Genomic DNA, 16,978 nt, shown 5'->3' with positions numbered 1-16,978 from the left:
CAGCAGCAGCAGCAGCAGCAGCTGCTGCTGCTGCTGCTGCTGCTTGGTGTTGGTTGGTGTTGCGGTTCTCGTTTTTGTTTTTCTTTTGCTGTTTTTGTTATTTCTGCTTCTTCTTTATTTCTTTATTTATGTACTTGTCTGTTTATCTGTTTATTTGTTGCTGTTTCTCCTTTTGTTTGATGCTGCTTCTTTATTTCTTGTTTATCTCTGCTTTGTTTCTCCTGATGTCTCTTCTCTTCTTCTTCCCCCCTAAGCGATTTCAATCAACAACAGAATAAACAATTATTACTATTATAATTAATTATTATTATTTATTATTATTATTGATATTTATTATTATTAGTTATTTGTTTATTGCGCTCTCTGAAGATGATTCCTTTTCTTTTCAATCAAAACGCAAAACAAACAGAAGGAGAGATACAGCGACAAAATCTGCTGCTGCTGTTGCTGCTGCTGCTTGCTGCTGCTACTGCTGCTGCTTGCTGTTGCTTTTGCTGCTGCTGTTGTTGCTGGTGGTGCTGCTGTTGCTGCTGCTGCTGCGGTTGTTTTTAGACGAAACAAATAGCTGTCTATTTCTATTCGGAGGGGATGAGTAAAGAAAGACAATAAAATGAGTTTTTTCATTTATTATGTTGGCAAACAAAACAAAAAGATTTAATTGGGTGGCTGGCGATGGATTTGTTGTTTGTTTCTCTAATTCTTTTTGCTGATTTAATTGAAAAGGAAGTAAAGAAGAATATCTTTATTGTGGTATTTTATTTGTTTAATTATTTGTAGATTGGGCGAGAAATGCAATGATATTCTTTTTGTTGTTATTTAGACGAGGAAACATTAGATGTTGCAGTCCATTTATTTCAATAAAAAAATCAAACAAAATGATGAATAATGATATATTATGAGTCATATTATATTTTTTAATTAATTAAAGAAGAAAGAAAGAAAGAAAATTGATTAATATCATACAAACGCTTGGGGCTGCTCTTCTACACGCGAAGCCCCTGTTAAATTTTCCTTGTCTAACCCACAAAACAATTCTTTCTCTTCAATAAAAGCATTTTATATTTATATTGTATTTATTTTATTTTATTTTATGTCTTAATCTTTCAAAAGAAGATCAAAAAAACAGAAGAAAACGAAGACGAGTTTGCAAGTACGCCTGTTGCTGCGTTCGTGCTAACCAATTAAACCACCCATTGTTTTTCCTTTTTTAATTTTAAATTTTATTTTGTTTATTATTTATATATTTTGTTTTATTTTTATTCGAATTCTTTTTCTGTTCGGAATTAGATCCACTTTCTTCCTTTTCTCTCAGCCACTCTTCAGTTTGAATGGTCAATGCATTTCTGTACGTTTGCTTCGAATGAATTATATCTTAGATCCATTTTTCTTTTATTATTAAGCATAATAATAATAACAATAATAATAATAATAATTTATTCAACGGGTTTTCTATTGTTTTTTCTCCCTCTCTATGTGTGCGTGTGTGTTGTTTGTGTGTGTGCGTGTGTACAGGAAAGAGAAGCATAAACAAAAAGGACGAAGGAAGAAGAAAAAGAAATTAATAATATTGAAAGATAAAACAATAATTAATTAATGCTTAGGGAGAAGACAATTATTAATGGTTTTAACTATTAATTCATATTATTTATTTATAGTTAAAAAAGACGTATTCCTTACAATTATATCCTATGTATTATAATAATACTCCTTTCATTTTAAAAGAAGATTCAAAGATAGATACATAAATATATAGATTTAAAAATGTCTTCCTCTTCGTCTTCTTCTTCTTCTTCTTCTTCTTCTTCTTCTGAGGCTAACAAGACCAATTTATGTAGGCGTTGCAACTCCTATTTTAATGCAAATGAAGAAACAGATAAATGCAGATATCATCCGCAGCCTTTTGTTTGTCGCTATCATCCAGAAGGAGAAAAATATTATGCAGCAGTTGAAGAAAATATTCAACATAAAGGCTGGCAAGGAAAGTGCTGGTAAGTATGCTATTCAATTTAAATGTGTATATAAATAATTAAATTAATGTGTTTATGTTAAATATATATTTGTATATCTGTATATATATATATATACAGTATTTCTTCTGTCTAATATGCCACAGTGGTATGCATGCAGTTCAATTTAAATACCAATAAATATAAATGTATATATATAATATATATATGTATATATATAGTGTTTGTTATGTTTAAAATAGCCTAGCGGTATGCATACAATTCAGTTTAAAGGAGTATAACTAAGAAAGCATATTATATATATGACTTTATATATATATATATATATATATATATATATATATATTCCGTTTAGCATATCCTGTACATTGAGAACTTTCCCCTTGTTGCGTATAAATCAATAATTGTAGATATATATATATAATATATATATATATATACATATATTATATATATCGTTGTTTCTTTTTGTGCATTCTATTTGTTATTCTCTATTGTATATTATTTGTTTTAATCTAACTGGCTTTCTTTTTATTAATTTTTTGTTTATTTCCTTCTTTCTAATTTCTCTTTGCCGTTTTTATTGATGACGTTCAATCTTTCTCCTGATTTACATTTAAAACCCTTCAGAATGCTCCTTACTTATGTATATATATATATATATATGTAATAAAATAATTAAAATATTATTTACACTGCGAATAATGTTAATTAATGTATATATCAATAGTATATATATATAATTATATGGTAATATTCCTTAATATTGCATTTCGTTACTCCATCTTCTATGTAATGCGGTGCTGGCTGTATCAATATATATATATATATATATATATATATATAGAAATGCTGTATTAATTAAAATGCTCCTTATTTTATTTCGTAAGTACATATTTATGTGCATAACACTCTATTATATATAGTATACTCTTTGTAATGAACATACATAAATATTATATATATATATATATATACTGTTTGTTATATTTGTTTAATCCAGGGAGTGCTGCGGAAGTGAAGACAAAAATGCGCCTGGGTGCGTCGTAGGGCCCCACATTACATACTAAAAAATTCTTTTAGTTTGCAATTATGAAAAACAAAGTACTACCTTTCTTTATACAGAACATCTCTTTCTCATTACCTTTATTTAAATATATAGATATATACATTTATATGTTACGTAGAGTTCGTGTTCCCTTCTGAGAGCTCTAGTTAAATTATAGTTATTTTAGATATACCTGAAGAGATATGAGTGTACGTACACGAGACAGCTAATATAACAGTTAATAAGGGTATATATATATATATATAAATTGTTGAATTAAAGATATTCGTTTGCTATTGAAGCAGACGGAACCCTATACATATATGTACACTGTTCAAACGATGAGGAAGGCCCTCATAATAAGTAGAATATTATTTAAAGGTGCCGCGAAGAAGGAAGGCGTAACACCGAAGAAACCAAAGGCCATTTAAATGAAAATACGTCAATCAGTTCCAATCACAGTGGTCACACATACATATATACAGAAATATAGATATACAAATATACATATATATATAGGAATATAGATATATATATATGCTAACCAACAGCAATAGGACGGGGTATATACATTGAACTCAGATAAACCCAAAATTTGATTCCCTGCCGAGCACTTTACGGGAAAACGACGACATAGCGTCGGCAACAGAAACCAAGGGAACGGCTCCAAAAAGGCGGTAGACACCACACAAACCATCAATAGACAACAAAGCATCTCATAAAATCGAACAAAATACTGTATTCACTGGGATTGATAACCCCGAAGGGTCGGAAGGGTGCGCCGCTCACACCGAATGTGTAAGGGCGAGGCGACGCCTGAAGGATGCTGGAGCAAGCTCTTAGCAAAACCTTCCCCAAACAAAAATTGTTGTGACAGATTTGGATCCAGTTGGATCCATATCAGTTGTCACACTGATAAGAACAGATACTACACTTGATCATAGCCAAAAGGCCGAGAAGGTATGCTTAACATACACCGGGAGGCCTCTACCCCTAAGTAGATTGAACGGCGAATAAGGCTCGGAAATTTTCTTTTTCCGAACTGGGAAACATAAAATTTTTTAAAAATTTTCCTTGATAATATCAATTCGTATGCATCTTTAAAATTATTTTTAATTATTTTCCCTTTATTTTTCCTAGTTTTATTGAAAGAAGAATGTTTTTTGTTCACGGCTATCATCACCTGATCGCTCTTGGGGGGTCGTCGCCTCTACTTCCGAACGGATGATACTCGTTATCCCGCGGGAGAGTCTGAGGTCTAACAAGCAGCATTAATTACCCTTTTTATTAAGAAAAACATAAAAAAGAAATTTAATATTAGTATTTATTGAACTAATTTCACTCATTTTCACCAAAATAAGGGGTTTTCACTCCTCTTGTTCTCCTCTACAAAACTCTTCTTGTACTGAAACCTGCAACATATGAATTTTCGTTCTGCCGACAGGCAGCCCTCGTCTTGCAGCTTTTTTACAACATTCTTCTCCATTTTTTCTACACCTATGACTTTAAAATCTTCTTTTTACTCAAACTCATCAAAGACAAGCCTTGCTACCTCGCCGTTATCCCCATTTCCCGCCTACTAACATCAAATAGTCCGTGTTGCAGCTTCATATCAGTATTATACACAGATATCTCAGATGTTTCTGACAGCATTTTCTGCAATAAGACAGCCTATTTAGGTTGTTTTTCTTCTTTTCTTTTTATCTTCCCCCTCTGCACAAGGGAGTGGTGGTGGTTGGGGCATACTGAACGCCGCCTGCCTGTTTTTTAATTGAATTCTTTGAAAAAGAAGGAAAGAAAGAAAGAAAACAAAAGCAAGGCTAATGTTCTCACCTATGCGATTTGCATGGAATGGAGAGGGGGCCCCAGGTGCAGCTCAGGGCTCCACAGTTGTCCGTAGAGTGGAGAGAGGGAAGAAAGCAGTATATTTAATGAATAGACTGAAGCGAAAAGCTTTGGTATGGGGTTTATTATTTCTCCTAAGTGTCTGTATATACAACGCGCTCGCCTTTGTTGGTCTCTTTAAGCTTATTCCTCTTTCAGGAAATACTGCGTTTCATACACCTACAAGCGACGTGTATAAATTTCTTCATGATATATTAGCCAATGCAGCTCTACCTCTTGCCCCTTCTTCAGACCCTTTCGATCATCATGCCGTTGTCGTCGGACCCTATGGTAATAAACCCTAAACCCTAAACCCTAAACCCCACGCACGCACACATTCAGGTGATGAACGGGAGGCAGCGTTGCGTTTGGTTCATCAGGGAAGGGTTTAATTTCGGATTAGGGTTTGGGGTTTAGTGTTTAGGGTTTGTGGTTTAGGGTTTAGGGCTTGGGGGGTTATAGAGGGCTTACGAACGCACCATTCATTGCATGCAATGAACAGCAGTGCTATATGCTATAAATTATTTAAATGCTTTATACGCTCTAAATAATTTCAGTAACTGCAACAATATAAATTATTTAAATGATGTAAATAATTTTAATAATTCAAAACCCTTTAGTTGCTTTAAAAGATTTAGGTGTTTAGGATGCTTTAAATGGCCTTAAATAATATAAATAATTTAAAACCCTTTGAAATGTTGTAAGTGTTTTAAATGATTAAAGTGCTTGAAATAATTTAAATGTTTAAAGTGCTTTAAATAATTTTACTACTTTAAAGTGTTTTAAATGATGTAAATGAGTAAAATGCTTTAAATAATATAAATGAATACTTTAAATTGTTTTTAATGTTTTAATTGTTTTAAGTGTTTTATATTGCATCTTCAGGAGCCGTCCGGGCTCCGTACACCCGTAATATGGAATTACTAATGAAGAAATTAATTCAAAATGTTTGGCTTAACAGAACGCCAATTGAAATTGAAGATAATTTCTCTATTATTATTAGTGCTAGAAACGAAGAGGTAAGACTTTATTCTTCTTCTTCTTGTCTCATTATTATTATTGTTATTATTTATTATTAGTATTATTGTTATTATTATTGTTGTTTGTATTGCTAATACAGCTCTTCTTATTATTTCATTTGCTGCGCATGATGTATTTATTGTTTTTGTTTGTTGCTGCTGTATCTCCTCTTCTTCTCTTTGGTATTTGTTTTGTTTTATTCTTTGTCTTCATTCTTTTCTTGTTGTCTCTGTTTTATTATTATTATTTTTTATTTTGTCGTCTTTGTTGTTCTTCTTCTTCTGGCTGGTGGCCTTACTCTATCTTCTTTTTCTTCTTTTTCTTTTGCTTCTTCTCTGTGTTTTCTTCTTTATTCGTTTTTTTATATCTTTCTTTCTTGCTCTTACATTATTTTTTTATTTTTCGTTTGCTTCTTTCTTTGGTGTTAACACATGTACATGTCCATTTGCTCGTTGTGTATTTCTCTGCTTTATTATTTTTATTTAATTAATTTAATTGATTTATTATAATTGAATTTATTTACGTTATTTGTTTACTTTGTTAATAATATTGGGGCTGTCACTATTATTATTATTCCGCTTCTAGTGTATATGCATGTATGTATGTGTGCGCATTCTGTTTCTTTCTTTTTCTTTTCTTTTTTAATTCAGAAGTATTTAGTAAAGACTTTGTTGTATTTATTTGAATACACCAATTATAATACCATTAAAGAGGTTATTATTGTGGATGATGCAAGCGATAAACCTGTAAAAACACTTCTTCAAGAGAACGACAGCAAACTCCAATCAAAAATTAAAAATAAAATCAAAGTCATTCGCTTCGGTATACACCGCTGAAAATTTATTCCTTTATTTTCACCGATGCTTTTGCTGCTGCTGCCGCCGTTGCGTTTGCTGCTATTGCTGCTGCTTCTTTTCTTGCTGTTGCTGTTTTTTTTTGCTGCTGTTGCTGCTGCTTCTGCTTCTCTACTGCCCTGGCTTGCTGCTGCTGCTGCTTTTGCTGGTGCTTTTTACGCTGCTGCGCCTTTTGCAGCTGGTATTGCTCATGCTGCTGCTGCTGCTGCTTATGCTGCTGCTTCTGCTGCTGCTGCATATATTTGATTTTAATTGCTTCAAGTGCGTATTAATCAATTAATTAATTAGTTAATTACTTTATTTTTATTGTTTTGTTTGTTTGGGGTGTATGTACAGACGAACCTCAGGGTTTAATTCGAGGAAGAATTGCAGGAGCAGACGCCGCTGTTAGTACAAATTTATTTTTTTTAGATGCGCATTGCAAACCGAGAAAAAATTGGGAATATCCGCTCCTACAGCACTTAAAAACAAATTACAGAAGAGTTGCTTGTCCTGTTATCTTTGTGAGTATAAATATATTAATATATAAATATATAAATATTATATTTATAGGCATATTTATTGTTGTTTGTTTATTATTTGTCGTTCTTTGAATTCTTTTACTTCAATTTCTGCATGCATCGTTAATGCATCTGCATATCATATATATATGTCATATATATATGTATATATATGTATATATATATATATATATATGTTGATATATATACATCTATAGTCCTAGTCATATACATATACATATACATATACATAAACAATAATATATATATATATATATATATTTATGAAGTAAGAGAATAGATAGGGGTGTGTGTGCAGGACATCCGCGAAGACAACTGGGAAGACGTCGGGACGCAGGGTTCGAAGATGATGTTTGAGTGGACATTTGAATTCAGCTGGTTCGACGATGTTCAAGAAGAAATTCCTGTCATGTCCGGCGGTATCTTAGCAATGACTAAGGAGTGGTGGATTGAATCTGGTACGATATATATACAATGTATATATATATATATATATACATATATATAATGTAGTTGTATTTCTCTATAGTATGTTCTATTTTATTATGTAAGAAAAAAGAAACATTTCTATCTATCTATATATATATATATATCTATATATATCTACATATATATATTTATTTATATTTATTTTATTTATATTATTAAAATTTCAGTCATCTCCGTTGGCATGTTATTAATTAGCAAACGATGGAAAACTTAATTATAAATAAATAAATAAATAAATAAATAAAAAGATAAATAAATAAATATATATATATATGTATTTGTATAACAATTTACTACTATACTATTTATATATTCCGATAGTAGAGTATTGGTTAAGTAGCTGAAGAAGATAAAGAAGAAGAGATTTGTTTCTATTTAAATGTACAGGCAAGTATGACGAAGGAATGTTAGAGTGGGGTGGAGAAAACTTAGAACAATCAATGCGCTTGTGGATGTGCGGAGGAGAAGTTGTAGTCGATCCCCGATCCCAGATCGGCCACATCTTCTCCAGGCCCCCCAAGCCTAACCCTCAGAATAAACTTGTTATTCAGGTATCTATACATATATATATATGTAGATGTATATATATAGATGTATATATATTTATATATATTGATGTCTATGTATTCATATAATATATATATATATATATATAGATCTATATATATTCATATATATAGATGTATATATAGATATGTATAGATTCATATATATACATAGATGTGTATATATTTACACATATAGATGTATATATATTTATATACAGATGTATATATATGCATATATATATATATTTATTTATATGTACTTAAATACATTATGTATGTAAGGGCATTATATTTACTTTAAATGTTATTATATAGTTTAAATATTATATAGCTTAAATAATATTATACAGTTTAAATATTATATAGTTAGATGTTATATACTTTGAATGTAATGCATATATATAATATATATATATAGTATAATATGATATACAACTATATATTCATATGATGTGTTATACTAAATATAATAATAATAATAACAGTAATAATAATAATAATATAAATAATAATAGTATAGATCTTATTAGTTGAGGGTTAATAGACATCCATCTTCAACAAACAAACGCGAAGAAAATCAATTGATACTATCTTCTCTTTTTCTGTTAAACAAGCACTGCATACATATAATATAATAATTATTTTAATATAATTTCTTTTTTGTTTATTATATTAATAGATGTCTTTACTAGTATATAATTTATTATGTTGTTACAGGTACAGAAGAATCAAAAGAGAGCAGCAAAAGTATGGTTGGATGAGTATTATGTTTTATTTTATTTATATCATCCGGAAGTTCGTGGGCATGTTGAAGGAGATATATCTAAAAGAATAGAATTAAGATATTCTTCTTTAACTTGCATGCCTTTTCAATGGTATGTAGATAAATTTAAAACTGCTTTTCAAAGAAAACTTCTTCTCGATCATGATTACAGACATATACAGCATAAAGCATCAGGTAATCTATTACTAAATAAATATATATAAATATATACATATATATATGCTTATCTATTGCTTATTTCTGTTTATGAATCTATGTATATATATATATATATATAGAGAGAGAGAGAGAGAGAGAGAGGGATGCATATATATGTGTTTATAATATGTGTACGCTCTCCGCTTAGCTATATGTATATATATATATATATATCAACATGCATGCATATATATATATATATTTATTTATTTATTTATTTATATGTTTGTTTGTTTGTTATGTTAGGGCTCTGTGTGTCTGCCGATAGAAAAGTGAAGACTTACGACTCCATCAAATTATCGCCTTGCGATGTCGCAGACCCAGATCAGGTTCGTCTTACTGTTTTCTTTTATTTGTTTTGTTTGTTTTGTTTGTTTTGTTTGTTTTCTTTTATTTGTTTTCTTTTATTTGTTTTGTTTGTTTTGTTTTCTGTTAGTTGTTTTGTTTTAGTTGTTTTGTTTTAGTTGTTTTGCTTTACTTGTTTTGTTTTACTCGTATTGTTTTACTTGTTTTCTATTACTTGTTTTGTTTTATTTGCTTTCTTTTTGTTGTGTTGTTTTGTTTGTTTTGTTTTATTTGTTTTGTTTTGTTTTCTTTTCCTCTAGTTGTTTTCTTTATATGTATATTATATATATATATGCATATAAGTATACATATAAATATACATATATATATGTACATCTATATGCATATATTCGTTCTTGTATTTGTATTAAACATCTTCACATATAATATCGTCTCACATAATATATTTTATATATCTCACATAATATATTTTTTCTAGAGTGTATATCTTGGATTGTACAATATATATCATTTCATGCATTTAACCTCATTATATCAATTAACAAGTTATGTTAACTTAAATATCCTATACTGCAATATTATATATATATATATATATATATACACCTATATATATATATATATATATATTGTATATAATTCACATGATATATGTATGCATATGCTTGACTGACAATTTTAAGTGTGTTGTTTATTCAACCCCCTGCACGCATATATACAATTATAAATATAATTATATGATTATATAAACATATATATATATATATATATATTTATTTATTTATTAATATATTTATTTATATGTTTATTTGCGTTTGTTTACACCTCAGCACTGGCAAGCAGTGAGCGGGAATCGAATGCTGCAGAACAGAGGCACCCGCAAATGTTTAGACGCTGCAATATATGGTCATAGCTCTCCTCCTATTTTATATAATTGTGACTGGAATGGAGTTATTAGAAGAGAGAATATCAACCAGCTCTGGCAGTGGGATGTGCCCTCTCCCGCTGCTGCTGCTGCTGCTGCTGCTGCTGCTGCTGCTGCAGCTGCAGCAGGAAGCGCAGCAGAAGCAGAAGATGATCAAGGTCAAACTACTGGAAGAATATTCTCTTATGATGGATATTGGGGGCTTTCACTTACAGGTACAGATATCTTTCCCTTGCAGAGAAGTTATTTAGAAGGGCCTAAGGCTCTTTGTCTTGCTGCAGATATCAGCAGCAGCAGCAGCAGCAGCAGCAGCAGCAACGATAGCAGCAGCAGCAGCAGCAGCAGCAATAGCAGCAAGAATAAAGGTAAGGCTGACAATGCGCAGCACGATAACGCAGCAAACTCCGTAGCAGCAACAGCAGGAGCAACAGAAGCAGCAGCAGCAGCAGGAAAAGATGCAGCAGCAAGAGCAGCAGCAGCAGCAGCACCACGTCTGTTTATCAGGCCTTGCGCTGGGGGATCAGATGCAGAATTGCGCTTCGTCTCCAAGTGGAGTTGGTCGCCTTTGTCTTCTCGCTTTGGAAGAAGGACGGTAGAAGATGCATTAAAAATAACTGATGAATTTGCAAGCAATTATGTAGAGGGAAAGTAAACAAATATTTCAATGATGTAGCAGCAATGCTGCAGCAGCTACAGCAGCAACAGCTGCAGTACAAAGCGGAGATGAATGAAAAGGCTGACAAGCGAAACAAACAAACGAAATTTAGTTTGCATTACGAAAATATAAAGATGAGAACGGGAGAAAGATATTTTTTTCTGCTGTCTTTCTGTATGCAGCGCAGCTTCTCTCGAAGCCCCTTAGCACATCTGCTGCAAATAATAAATAAAATGCAGCAGCAGCACCACGAAGATATTCAGGGCGACCGTTTGAATAAACTTGGTTAATTAAATAAGTATTATTATTATTCATCATAAATATTTATTGTCAGGGATTTGCTTACGTGTTAGGGGGCTTATTATTATTATATATATATATGTATATATTAAACCCCTTATATATATATATATATATATACATATATATATATATATTAGTCTAGTGCACTATACTATAGGAATCAATAAAAATAGAAGGAATTAAAAGAGTAATCTGGGGAAACAAAGCAGCGAAACCATTCAGCAAATACAGAAAAAAAGATTAAATACAGCACTAAATATATAAATTTTTGTGCATTTTGGTGATAGTTTTGTTGCTTTGTTTCCCTCGATGTCTTCTTTGTTTAATTCCTTCTGTATTTATTTATTTCTGCGTTCAAGTACTCCTGCGTTTAATTAATTCTGCATTTATTAATTTCTTTATTTAATGGTTAATTCATTTAAGTGAGAAAAATGAATTAACAATTGAAGCTGAGGTGTCTGTACACCTGAAATGCATCTATTTCCAAATGAATGCGTAGAAAATAATCACGTCTCCTACAAACAGCACCAAAAGAGGGAGTAATAAAATAAAACGAGACTTGCTCAAATGAAGCTGCTTCTAAAACAGCAGCAGCAGCAGCAGCAGCAACAGCAGCAGCAACAGCAGCAGCAACAGCAGCAGCAACAACACCAGCACCTCGAAGTACCTGAAAATGCTGAGAGTGTTTCAGGTAAATGCAAGTTTTCAACATTACAAAAACAATAATAAAACGAAATATATGCAGTATGGTCAAATAATAATAATAAACAATAATAAATAATAATATTTATTATTATTTATTATTATTGATAGACAGAATTCGTCTTTAAAAAAGTTAAGAACAGGGGGAATTAATATTAGCAATATTCATCGCTGCTGCATGCAAATGAAGAACATCTGGAAGTTTGTATGTAGTGTCTGCATTTGCTGAAGAAATAGGAAATAGGAGAGAAGAGGGTTTATTAATAGCTTTGATTTCTCTCGCTAAGAGAGCCCCAGCAGAAATATTAAGAAAATCTTCTAACTCGACCTTCTTGCATGCAGGGTTAGAGAAGTCCGAATTAAATATGCATGCAAGTTGTTGTACTGGCAGCAATGCATGTTTCTTTAAGAGAGATATCTCCCAGAGACTTATCTTAGCTTCTTTTCTTGCTAAAGGAGTTATATCTTTCTTAGTATTGACTCTTAAACGTGCAGGTGTTGCTGCTGCAGCTAAACGCAATACTGCATTTTCTTCTTCTTCTTCTTCAAGCAATTCATCATCGTCTTCCTCTCCTGAACTAAAAGAAGATAAACCCCCGCCGCCTTCTCTTCTCCATCCTGCTGCACCTTCACCAGCAGCAGCAGCAGAACCAGCAGCAGCAGCAGCAGCAGCAGCAGCAGCAGGAGCGGTATGTGCATTTTGTTTTTTTCTTATTTTTGCTGAGCAGTAGTCGAAAGCATCTCCTGAAATCCTCAGAGTTGCCGCCACATGTGAAGGAATGCTAACTAGAGGTTTGCATGTATTGAAGTATTTATGAAGTAGAGAAGCAGCAAGTGCTTGAAGAGAAAGAGATGCTGCAGGAGAAACAATGCATGCAACTCTGCAGCATTTCTTTATAAAACAGGCTATAAGACATGTTGGAAGCATATCGCTACGAAGAGCAATATTTAATAAACGCAGAAAACGAGAGCGGAGACGAGCAGCAAAAGCAGCAGGCGTCAGCAGTCTGTACAGCTGCTGATAGAAATGCACGCCTGCTTCTGCTGCTGCTTCTGCAGCACTGCTGCTGCTGCTGCTGCTGCTGCTGGAGTTGTTTAAAAGACTTTCTCTCCTCATAACTAACTCTGGGTCCCCCAGTCTGTGTTTTGTTAACAAGAAGAAGAGCCCCGATAAAGCAGAAATACGATGAGAGATTTGTTTGCTGATTGCGAAAGCATTGAGAAAGAAATCTGCAAGGAGAATAGGATTAGACAAGAGAGGCAGCACACGGCGAGGGACAGACTGCAGCAGCTGCTGCAGCGTCTTGCTGCTGTGCTGCACATGCAGCAGCAGCAACAACCACGCACTCTGAAATGCAGTCCGATGGTTGCTGAAGTGCAGAGCCTTAGAAGCACTCAAACCATGAATAAACGTCTTCTCCTTATTCTTTTCATCTTCTTCGGATACAGAAGATGCCTCGTCTTCTTCATCTTCGCTCATATCATTATCTTCATCTTTGCTGTTGCTGTTGCTGCTGCTGCTGCTGCTGCTGCGCTTCCGGTTCTTCTTACCTAAGTAGCGGTCGCCTGCGACAGTATCTGCTAACTGCAGCAGCAAAGAAGTCAGCCTGCTGCTCAGCTCAGCCTCTCCTATCTTCCAAACATACCACTCTGTTTCTTTCCCCTCTTCTGTCTCGCTCTCAGCTTCCTCCGCAGCAGATGCAGCTGCAGCAGCAGCAGCAGCAGCAGTAGGAGTCTGGTGCGTGAGGCTGTTGTTGTCTTGGTTTTCCTTTCGTGCAATGAACTCCCTCAATATCTTCAAAACCACCACAAACAAATAATAGCGGATATCAACATATTTCTGTGCGTAGTTTTGCTGCAGCAGCTGCTGCAGGTAGCTGGTGAAGCTGTCAGTCTGCAGCAGCCGCGAGATGAAGAATTGAAATACAGAGAGAGGAAATGTTGAAGACCTGTGCACTTGCGCTTCATGCTTTATAATTCTAAATAAGTAAGAAAGACCCAGTTGCTGGATATGCGCTTCTTCAGACTCCAGAAGACCGAACACAATCGAAACAAACACCTCAAATGACTGATGCAGCCATTCAATAAAAGCGGCGTTTTCTCCTTCTCCTTGCCCCGGATGAAACCCAGAAGGGGAATATGGAACCTCTAATTCAATCTTTTTATTGCATAACAATCGAAATAAATCCTCACAATGTTGTAATAACTCCTTCGGCTTCGTGCATGCGCGACAAGCGTCTACCAGCGCACGCACCTCAGCGGCATACTCAGAAGGAGTTGAAGGCCCAAGAGGCCTTCCTCCAGTCATTTTCTTGAAATATTTCCATTTAATTATCAATTAATCAAAATACAGAGAAAATCAGAAGAAATTTGTCGTCACAGCATCCGCGGGCCCCACGCAGCATGCAAGGGAAGCCAGGGCTGTCTTCCGTTGTATTCCCTCGACGCCTGCGGAATTTTCTGGTTTTTTTGCTTTTTCTTTATTGAAAATATGGAGAAACAATGAAAAATGTGTCTTTTAATAGTGGAAATATCAGAAAGGCTGAAGTGCGATCCCCGTTGATGGGTGGATCGGTCAGAAGAAGTACAGGTGTGAACATCCAATTTCGTGAATATCCTGAAAAAATATATATACGGTGTACATACACCTCATTATGGCTTAGTGAACTAATTTTTAGATTATTTGAAGTTAAATGTTTGAAATGCTAGCCCTTGTTCTTTGCTAATTAGTTGAATTGCACTTCCTCTATTCTTTTTCTGCAAATGTTTCTCTGCCTTTTCTCTTTCTTTCGGTGGTTGTTGTATGCAAGTGTTTCACATTCAGGTACAGAAATATAAACTTTCGTTTACTTTTCTCCGTTATACCTAAATCACCTCAATGCGTATCTTATACCGCGTTATATCCTTCGTTTGCCTTTCCGCTCATTCAATGCAGCAATTGAATTTGCTGTCAGGTTTCGTGTGTACATACACCTCAAACATAACACATGCGTTGTTTTTAAAAAGGAATTGAGTTGAATAAAAAGAAATAATTTGAGAATAGTGCTCCCGAGGGGGCTCGAACCCCTGACCTTCGGTTCATAAGACCAACGCTCTAACCAACTGAGCCACGGGAGCTATTGCTGAGTTACTTTTCCCTTTCTCTTATTAAATTATTCTGCATATTTCTTCTTTTTGTCTTTATACGGCTTTTTATTCATTTTTATTTTCCTCTTTATCATCAAACGAACAAAAATGCAACGGGAGATCCTCCCCACCTGGATCTACAGCATATATATACAGATGTATATGATAACAATATAATGCATATATATATATATATATATATATAATAGCAGCAAAAGAACCTATGGTGCACGGGAAGAGGAAATCAAAGAACTTGCACTTTGCCTTTCCTGCATTCTTCATGGAGTCACTCATTTTTATATTTTCCAAATATATACAACAAAAAAAGACGAACGCTCAGCCCCTGTACCTTCTTTTTTCCTGTTTGCATTACATAAAAATACATATGTATATATAATATTTACACGTATGTATATTTATTTACTTGTTTATTCATTTATATACAAGTGCATTAAGTACTTATGTAAATGTATATAGGCGCAACAGTAGATTGACAAATAGAAAGAGATGAAATATAATACGAAACTTACTTTTATATATTTATATGTAAACTTCAATTACTTAATATTTCAACTTCCAGCAACTTCCAGTGAATAAAAGCAGCTGCAAGAAAGAACAGATATATATATATTTATTTATTTATGTAGATATATTTGTACATATACTTTTTTTTATTATTATTCGACGGTGGTGGACAGTGCTGAAATCCACCATCTTCGAACTATTCGTAGGTGGTGCGGAGACCAATAAAGTCTTATTGACAGGCAAATATTATTATTCATGAAGAGCATCCCTATAAATAAATAAAAAAGTATATATATAGTTATGTATGTGCATGTATAATATATATACATACAGAGAGAGAGAGAGAGATAGAAATATATATATATATATATATATATATATATATCTGTGAGCACATGTACGCATAAACATGCATAGACATGCATATGCATAAATATAGATAAAGGTCTATCTGTACACACATAAACATAAACGTAAATAATATATAAAGTAACAGGCATCACTGTTGCAGTTTGAAGGAGAAGAGAAAAGAATTTTGAGAATGCAGCAAATTTTCTGTTTTGTTGTGTTGTTTGTCTTGAATTCTTCTTTGATTCTTTTGTTCTTTTTATAGTTTTTTTTTCTGTTTGCCGTCTTCCTCTTTGTTTGTATTTGCTTGCATTTGTTTTTTTGCTTCTGTTCGCTTCACTGTCTCTAGCAATGACTGCTAATGCTTGTATTTAATTTTTTATGTTTACTTTTATTTGTTTTCTTTCTCTCTGTTTGCAGCTGTGTCTGTTTGTCTTTGTCTCTGTCTTTTCCTTCGTTTGTTCGTTGCTCCATGTTAAATTGTCTATGCTTGTCTTTGATTATATTTGCATTTGTCTTTGCTTTAGTTTGTTTTTGTTGCTGTTTTCTTCTTCCTCTTCGTTTTTCTCTGTCTCTGTCTTTGTCTTTGTCTGTTCTCCTCTCTACATTCTTCTATGAATGTAACTTTTCTGTCTGTAAATGCAATTGCAACTCACTCCAGATGCATATAATATATATATATATATACTGAATACAACTACCTATCTATGTATCTGTCTATCTTTCTATTTATTTATCTATCTACCTCTCTCGTTATATATATAATATATATATA

General features: G+C 33.1%; 2 protein-coding genes across 2 annotated transcripts; one reads left to right on the top strand and one right to left on the bottom strand.

Moving 5' to 3' along the window:
* Nucleotides 1-4,850: 4,850 nt before the first annotated feature.
* On the top strand, nucleotides 4,851-11,196 carry EAH_00024510 (UDP-N-acetyl-D-galactosamine:polypeptide N-acetylgalactosaminyltransferase T2, putative; the record flags this gene model as incomplete). The annotated part of the gene is made up of 9 exons (XM_013396749.1): nucleotides 4,851-5,190; nucleotides 5,785-5,918; nucleotides 6,570-6,741; nucleotides 7,110-7,276; nucleotides 7,593-7,752; nucleotides 8,171-8,334; nucleotides 9,049-9,289; nucleotides 9,560-9,642; nucleotides 10,450-11,196. The coding sequence occupies 9 exons, from the start codon at nucleotides 4,851-4,853 to the stop codon at nucleotides 11,194-11,196; spliced, it is 2,208 nt and encodes a 735-aa protein (XP_013252203.1).
* A 1,141-nt stretch (nucleotides 11,197-12,337) lies between these two features.
* EAH_00024500 (hypothetical protein, conserved) lies at nucleotides 12,338-14,512 on the bottom strand (the record flags this gene model as incomplete). The annotated part of the gene is made up of 1 exon (XM_013396748.1): nucleotides 12,338-14,512. The coding sequence occupies one exon, from the start codon at nucleotides 14,510-14,512 to the stop codon at nucleotides 12,338-12,340; it is 2,175 nt and encodes a 724-aa protein (XP_013252202.1).
* Between the last annotated feature and the right edge of the window lie 2,466 nt (nucleotides 14,513-16,978).

Source organism: Eimeria acervulina, genomic scaffold (assembly GCF_000499425.1).
Source record: "Eimeria acervulina Houghton genomic scaffold, Eah_scaff193, whole genome shotgun sequence".
NCBI lineage: Eukaryota > Apicomplexa > Conoidasida > Eucoccidiorida > Eimeriidae > Eimeria > Eimeria acervulina.
The sequence above is the reverse complement of the archived record's forward strand: the minus strand, read 5'-3'. Positions and strand labels throughout refer to the sequence as shown.